The sequence below is a fragment of the Typha angustifolia genome, chromosome 6, assembly GCF_048772165.1.
Source record: "Typha angustifolia cultivar Huaian chromosome 6, ASM4877216v1, whole genome shotgun sequence".
In the NCBI taxonomy this organism is placed as follows: Eukaryota; Viridiplantae; Streptophyta; class Magnoliopsida; order Poales; family Typhaceae; genus Typha; species Typha angustifolia.
The window spans coordinates 4,164,359-4,175,299 of NC_133244.1; the positions used below are offsets into that span (position 1 = coordinate 4,164,359).

Consider the following 10,941-nt stretch of genomic DNA (forward strand, 5'->3'; position numbering starts at 1 on the left):
GTGGCCTGCATGTAAGCGTTTACAATAACTAGAACTTGGCCCATCTCTATGCAAGCAAAGTTGATCCTATTGTCCAGCTAATAATTTACAAGTTCTTAAATTCTAAAGCAAAGTGGAAGAATTTAATTCCAATGGATGGAAAAGGTAGATAGTTTTTATATCTTTATTTCATATTATCCCAACCCATTTCTTTTCTGAAAGCAAAAGGATAACTCAGATATAATAGCACTGTAACAAGTAGAGTTATTGAACCTGTAATGTATTCAGGCTCAATCCATAATGAGCAAATTTGGTACAAGAATCACAAGGCCAATTCAATATCTTGTTCATACTCTTCTTCTTTTTTTCATTTTCCACTGCTCTACCAGGTTAGATACCTATTGACATCAAGCAGGGTAAAAATACTAAAGAACAGGATTAGTGATTAGGCGTCTCCAGTAAGAACTCAGAAAGTAGAGCATACCCATTAATCTTCAAGAGCAGTGACATATAGCTACAGATTGTTCTGCTTGATTTTAGCTACTAAAAGACTCAGGCCCAAAACTGGCATAATCAGACAACATATCTGTAAGTTACATATCGGCCTGCAGTCTCACTGGGTCGGATGATCTTTACAACCTGTCCACGCTTTAGGCCGTAGTATCTAGCTACAGGGTCTGTCACCTGAATTCGAGGAAGCTGGAGTACAACCAGTCAGGAAACAAAAGCTAAGATTAAATGTCATGATGTTTCTTCAGACATGCTTCGAGAAAACAACTTGAATAATTTACAACAAAAGCATATAAGATATTGTACTAACGTGGCTAGGTATCAATTCCGTTGGGTTAACTATAAAATATCAGACCTAACACCGTAAGACACCTATACAAACCAGACCCGACAAATGAACAGGTTAGTTTCTTATCTCTGAAAAAAACAAACACAATCTGTTTATTTACAAACAACACAGGTTATACAATACGTCTGACCTACCTAGCCACATTACTTGCCTATATAGCATGATTAGTTTTAAATTGGCTAAGTGAATACTTCAAATATCTGACTAATACACCTAAAATATGTCAACTTGGAGAATCAGATTAAGTTTAATAAATCCAAAGTTCACAAATACAAACATCACACACCTAATAATTTATTAGGTCAGTCAACCTAATAATTCATTAAGCCAGTCAACACATTTAAGAAACAAATCCATAACCCAAATCCATTTAAAGGTCATGGGAAATTGTTATTTTGGCTAATACGAGCACCGGTCTATCAGATGGGAAGCAGCTTAATCCAATCTGCATCGGTCTCTTGACAAATTTTAGTGCAGACCTTGTGAGAGCGATTTGGGAAGATATACCCATTGGAACCTTTTAAAATTTGAATATATTATTGCTCTTAAAGAGAATCCAACGAATCTAAGTTCATAAGGTTTGACCAGTTAGATCTTCAAATATCAACCAAAAAGTGGCCGAATGTTGGAGAAGATGAACCTACAGGATGAAGGACTTGAGCTGGTTGTGGAGACTTAGTGGGTAGAGACATGGACTCCTAAGTGTCAAATGGAGGTGATGGGCCGACGGTGATGAGGTGGCACCAACAGAGATGGTAGTAATAGAATGTTAGAGAAGGTGGAGATGGTTTAGAACGTCGGTTGAAGGAAAGGAAGAAAGGGGAGGAGTAGGCTACCTCCAAAGAACTAGGGTAGTTGGCCGATCAATGGAGGTTAGAGGCGGCGTAGTTGTGGGTGGCTACAGTCGTGGATAAAGAGAACGAGAAAGGAGAAGAAAAGAGAGAGCAAGGGTAGAAAAGGATCAATTCATTCCATAAATTCAATACAGTGTGCACCATAATCTTATATAGATGGCTACATTGAGCCGATTTAGCTAGCTAGTCCGGATTGGACTCACAAGCACTCAAAAAAAGCAAACATTACTAAAGCAAAGGATTATAATGCAATAAGAAATAAGCAGCAAATAAAGGCAGCTTGGTTTGATCCAACCCGTATCATTAGCATGTCAGGTCAAAATTTTGTCACTGTCAAAGACAAGTCAAGCCATTAACTAGAGATTTTAAGCTCCACTCAACTATCAATTATTAGACTAAGCTTAGCAAGAGCACAAGCTCCAATGTTGGTGCCTGATCTCACCTTCATAAATACATATGAACCTAGTTAGTAACTAGCACATACTTGCTCAATGAATGGAGCAGACTACAGCTACATGCACTTGATGAGTGCATAAAATTGAATTGAATAGAATTTGTTGAAGAAAGAGAGAAATGGCTCAACACAACTCATAACAAAGGAGTCTCAAGATACTTGTTATTAGTGTTGACAATGGAATACGAGCACAGAAGCATACTCAATACAGGCCATCACTAGGTGTAGGTCTTATGGCTAGACCAAGAAGTTTAAGTGGGTGCTATTTCTTTTCTTAGATATAGGGCTATAGACATATTTAGAACTTTGGGCCTATCTTGTTTAAAGTACTACAAGTTATTGAATCAAATTAGGGACAATGTTGACACTATAAAAACTAACTAAAATCTAAACCTTTAAGGGCTAAGGAATATAGGTACAGAGTAGACAATATGCAACTCTTAACAAAGTTCAAGTACTTGGAAAAGAGACCATCACTAACTAATGAAAAGATAATATATTGCACGTTAAGTTCTATAAGCTTACTCTACCTGAGTTTCTTTTAGGGTATAGCGCTCCAACAATGTCTTCTTCTCCTCGGGAGTCAATAATTGATGCTCTGGAACAAGCACATGATCCTTAATGTTGACCAAGAGCTCTGTCTCCTACAGTTAGCATATCTTGATGTAAGTATCATTAGTAACTTCTCATCAACATAAAATACAAGTAAATGCAGCAGATGAAACTGCAATGAAAGTATTTCAGTTTTTAGTTTCTTTTTGGCATCTATTCAAACACAATTTATTATCTTAAGGTGTATTGTCATGAGAAAATGAGAAAGCAAAATCACCTGAAAAACCTCCAAATGATATTTTTGAGAAACTTCTTGCATGGATGATCTTGCAAAGGGAGTAAGATTTTGCTGAACAACTAATATTCCGTTCATCACGTTATCCGATTTCATTCGTTCAACATACTGCTTAATTTGCTTCACACCAACTTTTGGTTCATTTGGAAAGAACACATAAATCTAGTTCAACAAAACAGAAGAGTATTTCAAAAATGATTAGTCTTTAATTAGTAGAGATATTAAAGTCCAATCAGATTTCTTCAAAAGAGAACCATAAAGTTTTCCAGAGATCTTAATATATATATAGTGGTATCAAATATATTTCATATAAAAAGAAAAAGCATAATAGCTGGCGTAGAGAATCTGTACTCCGTGGTTGCACAATCGCACATCAATCAAAATATGGAAGTGTCTAACTATAAGTAGTCATGACATAGTCTATTAACTTAAAGATTCATCATAGAAATGTCGTACACAGAATTTCTTATTACTGACTTCATGCTAAAAGTAAAACAAGACTTCTTTGTGTGAATTTTGAACATAAAAATAAAAGAATGATTCTTATTACCATTTTTATACAATATATTCCAATATTAACACAGAAAGCGCACCAGAACGAGAATGCCAAGTATCGGTACATTAATGACAAATAAATTATGCAGAAACTACAGCACACTAAAATAGTAAAGGTCTTCATATTTGCCACAAAAGAAATGCTAGATCTCTATGTACAAAAGGAAATGAATTGGTTTTTTCTTCTTGTATTCTGGTCATCAACAAAATGAATTAAATTGAAAGCCAATATAAGTGCAATACGACTCTAAACCATATGCATGCACAGGGCTACCTATTTCCAATTAATTTATGGAAAATCATATAAAATATAATGATTTTATGATACAAAGGGAAGTAAGCCATCATAAGAGGGCTTAAATTAGAGGGAGCATTTAAGCATTTATTATGGCTCTACTAGGAGAAAGTAGCCCTCGGTAGAAACAAATGTATGGTCAAGCCCAGTTTAATACACCAAAAACTTGTTGATCCTTATATCATTCAGCTTTTAACCACTTCACAAGATCATAAAGAATTGAACATCCTAATCATACTAGATGTTCTTCATAAAAGAAAAGGGAGGATTATTGGATAAAACATGTCCGTTAAATACATACAATTTATTTGAATCAATAAACTAAATAGTAGGAATATTGGGAAACAAAAACGCATGTGATGGAAAAAGAACATACACTAAAAAGTTGAATGAGGTAACTGTTCTAGTTCTTGCTAAAGAACCAAAACATCATTTGGTTTGACTATATGGATCCTTTCTCTACATTCATCTCTATTTAATGCAATAATTTGTTCTGCCAAATCACATGCTGTTATATCTTTAATTATTTTCATAATAATTCCACTACATTAGTTTCCTTCTTCTACTCCCTCTTGAAGAACAAAGACCAACAAATTTCTGATCAAAGGGGAAAACCTCAGTCTTGGAAATTGGTATATTTGGCCCCCTCTTATTCAGTATAAAAATATAAAAACTCCTTATATCCCCCCACTTTATATTGAAAAAGCTATACATAAGTTTTCCAAATCGGCAGTTTAACTAGATGGAAATTATCATACCCTTGATACTTACAACAAAGATTGTGAAGATATATAGCTTTTTGATAAGACACCAGTTATCAGAAACTATTTAATGGCATCAAAATTATTTGCATTATGGATGCCTTTCTTCTTTCCGATAATCAAAAAGGTGTGAAGATAAGGGGTAAAGGAAGGGAATAAATATGTTACCTTTCTTATTTGTTATTTGTAATGCTAACTAGCATTGCATATTAGGGTTTATGTGCCATACTTATGAGAACTGATTAACAGAAATTTACAAGTACGAATATAACCATTGGTTTCTCATAATCAGGTAAATATTTAGGAACACGGGACAAATTTTCTCATCTAATATCTATGTGATAGTGCATAGACCATAAATTTCAATAAAACAAGTAGGAGTAAAGAGAGATGCTCCCTATCAGTTTATAACCAATTGGTAAGATAAACATTCACCAGCTACAATGATGCTAAATATTTTCAACAGAGAGCGTTTAATAAGAAGTTTCAAACATTATTCAATATAACTTGAATTCACTTAAACTCATTGATTTCTGACAAGGATATTTCTAAAGATAGATCATACTAAATTTCTGAAATTTTGATAAAAGAATCATAAATAAAGCCTTATTGCCCTTTCGACCAATGTTGCCTCTTTCACAGTTAATTGTAAAACATGAGTAGTTTCAACTTTCAAAGATGACACGACGATCCCAAAGTGCAAGAATCACCTGATCCGAGGGGCCATTCTTCTTGGACTTGTTGATGACGAGGTCGTCGCGCCTGACACCCTCGCCAAACTTGTCCAAGAACTGGCGCTTGTTCATGTTGACCTCCACATCGAGGACGAGGTACCCCCGGTCCCTCAGCATCTGCATCACCGTCCGCCGGATACGAAAAAGGCGACTGATCTCGTCCTCCGACGCCATGGGTTTAGGGTTTCAAGGACCTATTAGGGTTTATCGGTGGAGGAGGAGGAGAAGCGTCGTGCCGACGAAAGTGAGAATATTAGGGCATCGAGCATGTCACTCACATGAGATATCTATTTTTACGGAGGCAATAATAATGAGTTTTTGAACAAATTACTGCTGCTAATAGTAAATTTTATTTTCCAAATTATATCACTGTTTAAACTATTTTTTAAACTAATACTCGCGTAATTAACTAAGTCCCACCTCTAAGTACTTAGTGAAAGTAATTAATAAATCGCTCTATGGGAAAGAGATCCATAAATCGTTCTATGGAAAAGCATTTCATGAGTATAGCCTTATTGTGCAACTAAGTAAATCGTTTTCGGAAAAAGTGATTAATCACTCTCTCAGAAGAAGAAAGCAATTAGGCTCTATGGAAAAGCGATTCATAAATTATTTATAGAGTCTACACTAAATAATAGAGTACATAGTGACTCGATGAAATTCATTACTTTGCTCACATAATCTAATAAACAAGTGATATTTTAATCGTCAGTAAACTTAAATTTTTATAAATAATATTATGTATATTTAAGTCATTCAAGTTTTAACAACGTCAGCCTAGTAATATCTTAAGCATCAGTTGATCTAAATTATCATGAACAAATATTATGTAGGTGTAAATCAGTCAAGTTTTCATAATGTGAGCCTTGAGATATTTCAATCGCTAATACATACGAACAAGAATGAAGATCAGTATAATGATATTGCACATATAGTAGATGTTATGCATGGTGTAAAAACAAATGATGAATGTGCTTTCGCATCTGATGTGGATATTGTAACAGTTAGTTAATAGTTTATTTGAAAAAGACAAAAGTTTCAGCTAGGCAAATGAGCAAATCTCGGGATGGGGCATTCAAATACCGTTAAGACCGTTCAAATACATTTACCCAAGAGCCAGAAGATAAATTAGGCATTCAAACACCCTTAAGGTCATTCAAATGTATTTTCCCGAGAGCCAAAAAATAAAGTGGCGTTCGAACAGCACCAAGGAACCCTAGTTTAGGTAATTTAATTAAGTGGTTTTGCTTATGTTAGGCAAATAAAATTCAAGAATGTTTGATCCTATTGCCAAGTATAATTGAATTAGGGAACCACCTATAAATAGATGTGTGCACTTGGATAATTATCTTAGACTATTAAAGTTCATTTGTAAGATTGTCTTATTCCTCTTTGTTTGATTACCTCCACGCTTTTAAATCCTAGCCATCATCTAGGATCTTCATCACTGCCTTCCTTTTCATCTGGCTAAACCCCCTTGACCCTAAGGACACATCTTCTCTATCCTTTTCCTGCCAACTTCCTCGATTATTAATCTGACACAATAACCCAATTGTTAATCAGGCTTGGGTTTAGGTTAATCGGGTTCAAGTCATAAATGGGTCAACCCGTCTAACCTGATTATTAATCAGGTCATATTTGGGTTTATACCTCTAACCCACTAGACCCGTTTAATCCGTTTAAGTAAATGGGTCGGGTCGGGTCGACCCGCCACACACACACACGCATATATATATATTCTAATTTGACCCTAATACCCTAAGACTCAAACTCATTTCCTTAATCCTCACACCAATGTCGTCGCCCCCTTCCCTCGCAGCCCACTTTGCCATCGCCCCTTCCCTCCTCACTCTTCACACCGAGTAACATCGGCATATCGCCTTCTCACTGCCCCGGTGCTTCTTGCTCATACCGCTCGACAACCGAGCTTCTCACGTCGCCCGAGGATCGAGATCCTCACGTCGGATCTCCCCTCTCACTCACGCTTCCTCATGCCGCCTGAGCTCGCCAATCCCCTTCACTCACGCCACCGATCCCCCCTCACATCGGTAGGTCCTCACGCCATCGGACACTCGAGCTCCTCGCACCACCGGACACTCGGGCTCTTCGCGCAGCCAGACACCCGAGCTCCTCGCCTCCTTAGTTGTCGTCGCCTCATGTCGTTGAATCTTGTCAAGTATGAATGAGATCAGAAATTAATCTAGACATAGTTTAGGCTGACTCTGCCTTTAATGGTAATTTATTTATGCTTGTTACTAACATTAATTCAATGTTATACATTGAGGTTCTACTAGATTTCTGTTTGTGCATGCTATTTGATATTAGACTACTTAATTGTTAGTGCATGCTATTTGTGCATGCTATTTAATATTAGTCTACTCTAGATTTTTAGACTAGTGGTCTTTATGACATCCTCCACCTGGCTGTTAAGCACTGTAATACTAATTTTCCTTTTATGACTTGGATCCTTTCTATCTTAAGTGTGCTTATTCTCCTGATGTGAAGATTATTAGGCAAGTTTTGAGCTAGGCCATCTTTCACAATACATTTGAAGATAGCAAAGTTGTTAGTGCCTTTAATGGTAGTTTAGCTTATTTGATTGATATTTTAGATCTGATATGTTATTGTTCACTTTTAATGGTAATTTTAGCTATGCTCCCTCCTATGATAGAATTCCATAGTCTAAACTATTGTTTAATTACAGATTATTATTTAATTACTTATTTTACTGCATTATTTTTTAATTTCTTGTTAGATCACTTGATTTTAGTTTAATTTAATTTAGTTTCACTGCTTTGGTTCCATGTCAACATATTATTTCACTTGCTTTCATTTTAACTATGGGTATTTTTTACTTAGATTTGCTTGTTAAATATCATACTAATCTTATAGTGGCATCTTATCTATTAGCCTTTTTATCAATCATATACAAACTTTTTAATTAGTTTGAAGTGTTTAATTACTGATTATTATTTAGTTACTTGTTTTACAATATTACTTTTTTAATTTCTTGTTAGATCTATTTAGTCAAGTCCATCTCACTTGATTTTAGTTCAATTTAATTTAGTTTCATGGCTTTGGTTCTATGTCATGATATTATTTCTCTTGCTTTCATTTTAGTTATGGGTGTTTTTTTACTTAGATTTGCTTGTTAAATATCTTACTAATTTTATAATGGCATCTTATCCATTAGCTTTTTTATCAATTATATACAAACTTTTTAATTAGTTTAAAGTGTTTAATTACTGATTATTGTTTAGTTACTTATTTTACTGCATTATTTTTTTAATTTCTTGTTAGATCTATTTAGTAAAGTCAATCTCACTTGATTTTAGTTTAATTTAATTTAGTTTTATAACTTTGGTTCCATGTCATGATATTATTTCTCTTGCTTTCATTTTAGTTATGGGTGATGATAGTAATGAAGATATATAGGTGGAGAAAATTCTAGTAGCAAAAGAAAAAGAAAATAAACATCTAGTATTTGGAAAGTGTTTATGGAGCTACCAAAAGGAGAAAATGGGTTAAAAAGAGCCAAATGTAAATTGTGTGGTGTTATATACATATCAGATAGTAAGTACAAGACTAGAAATATGAAACGCCATATACCTATATGCCCAAAGTTAAAAACTAAAGATATAGACCAATTATTCATTGCCAAATCAAAAGGATCGATGTCTTTACAAGTTTCTAAGTTTGATGAGGAGAAATACTATGAATTGATGACAATGACAATTGTTAAGCATGAATTGCCTTTTCAATTTATTGATTACGAAGGAGTTAGAATATTGTACAATTACTTATGTGATGAGGTCAAACATATTAGTAGAAATACAGTCAAGGTAGATGTTTTGAAAATGTACAGAAGAAAGAAGGATAAACTTAAAGATTGGTTACATTCTATTCCTGGAAGAATCAGTTTAACATCCGACTTGTGAACTTCCATAACCATTGATGGTTATTTATGTCTCACGGCACACTTTATTGATGAAAATTGGGTATTGCAAGAAAAATTATAAATTGTTGTGTAATGCCAACTCCAAACATTTGAATAGTTTTGTCTGGTAAGATTTATACATTGTTGACTGAATGAGGTATAGAAAAAAAGTTATTTTCTATAACACTTGATAATGCATCTGCCAATGATTTATTTGTTGAGTTGTTGAGAAGTCAACTTATGTTGAATGATGCTTTATTATATAATGGTGATTTCTTTCATGTTCATTGTTGTGCTCATATTCTTAATTTAATAATGCAAGAAAGTCTGAAAGAAATAGATGATTATGTATTCAAAATCAGATAGAGCATCAAATATGTTAAGGGGTCACAAGTCAGAAAACAAATATTTGCTGAGTGTATTAAACAAGTTTCTTTGAATAATAGTAAAGAATTAAGACAAGATGTGCCTACAAGATAAAATTCAACTTACCTAATGCTTGACAGTGCTATTATATATCGTTGTGCATTTCTTCATTTATAATTGAGTGATTCAAATTATAAGTATTGTCCATCACAAGAAGAATGGGGTAAAGCTGAAAAGATTTGTAAGTTTTTGAAGTTGTTTTATAATGTTACATCTCTATTTTCTGGATCTATATACCCTACAATAAATTTATACTTTCCTAGGGCTGTTTTGATCCAATCAAATGTAATGGAAGGCATACAAAGTTCAGATAATTTTATTAGTTGTATAACCACACAGATGAATGTGAAGTTTGAGAAATATTGGAAACAATACAGTATTAATTTAGCGCTAGCTCTCATCCTAAATCCACGATTCAAAATACATTTTGTGAAATTCTCATACAACAAACTCTATGGCTCTTCTTATGAGATGATAAAGATCCGCAAAAAGTTGTTTGCTCTTTTTTATCACTATGTTCAAAACACTTCTAAAATTTCCAATGTGACATCTTCAGCTACTTTATGTAAAGTTTCAAATGATACTGAAGATAACAACTCTATGATGAAGGTAATTTAGTGTCATTAGTATGTTCTTATCATTATTTAATATTTTTTATATATTCAGAATTATAATTATTTTTATGTTGGAGTTTGATTCATTTGAGAGTTTTGAGTTTGTGAGTAAATCACAAAAGTCACAATTAGAATTGTATGAAGAGCCTCGAATTGATCAAAATTTTAAATTGGATATTCTTAACTATTAAAAATCCAATCAATTTCGATATCCAGATCTTTTTCTCATGGCATGCGATATATTAAGTATTCCTATCTCCATAGTTGCTTCTGAATACTCAAGATTGGTTGTTTCATACTAGAGGTAAGTATATTATTATTTTCGTATATAAATATTCAAAAAGTTTAGTCTACTAATTATTTTATTATATTATGATAGATAATTTGGTAGCATTGGAGGAGCTAACGGAAAATATTACAAATTTGGACTTAATGGCTAATACAAGTGAAGTTGTAAAATCTGGTGAATACTCAAACACATAAATATAAATTTGGTAAATGCTCATTAACTAATGTAAGTGAAGTTTTGTATATATCTTATATTTTAGATGTTTACCTTTTGTTCTTTTTGACAGGGTCATGATATTTGGAGATGGAGGGCTTAATGATAGTGTTTGCATATTTCA

The 10,941-nt window shown here is 33.7% G+C and overlaps 1 protein-coding gene across 1 annotated transcript; it reads right to left on the reverse strand.

The window, feature by feature from the left end:
• Nucleotides 1-433: 433 nt before the first annotated feature.
• LOC140761790 (DNA-directed RNA polymerases II and IV subunit 5A-like) lies at nucleotides 434-5,603 on the reverse strand. The gene is made up of 4 exons (XM_073099287.1): nucleotides 5,315-5,603; nucleotides 2,976-3,155; nucleotides 2,677-2,790; nucleotides 434-678 (listed from the first exon to the last, which is right to left on the reverse strand). Exons 1-4 carry the CDS (start codon nucleotides 5,510-5,512, stop codon nucleotides 553-555), a joined length of 618 nt encoding a protein of 205 aa, XP_072955388.1. The 5' UTR covers nucleotides 5,513-5,603; the 3' UTR covers nucleotides 434-552.
• Nucleotides 5,604-10,941: the final 5,338 nt, after the last annotated feature.

What these genes read in the sequence shown, in the direction of transcription:
- LOC140761790 (XM_073099287.1), bottom strand. Translation starts at nt 5,512, where the DNA reads ATGGCGTCGGAGGACGAGATCAGTCGCCTTTTTCGTATCCGGCGGACG. An exon ending in AGAATGGCCCCTCGGATCAG is followed by an intron (nt 3,156 to 5,314) that starts GTGATTCTTGCA and finishes TTGTTGAACTAG; the next exon opens with ATTTATGTGTTCTTTCCAAA. An exon ending in ATCATTTGGAGGTTTTTCAG is followed by an intron (nt 2,791 to 2,975) that starts GTGATTTTGCTT and finishes TGCTAACTGTAG; the next exon opens with GAGACAGAGCTCTTGGTCAA.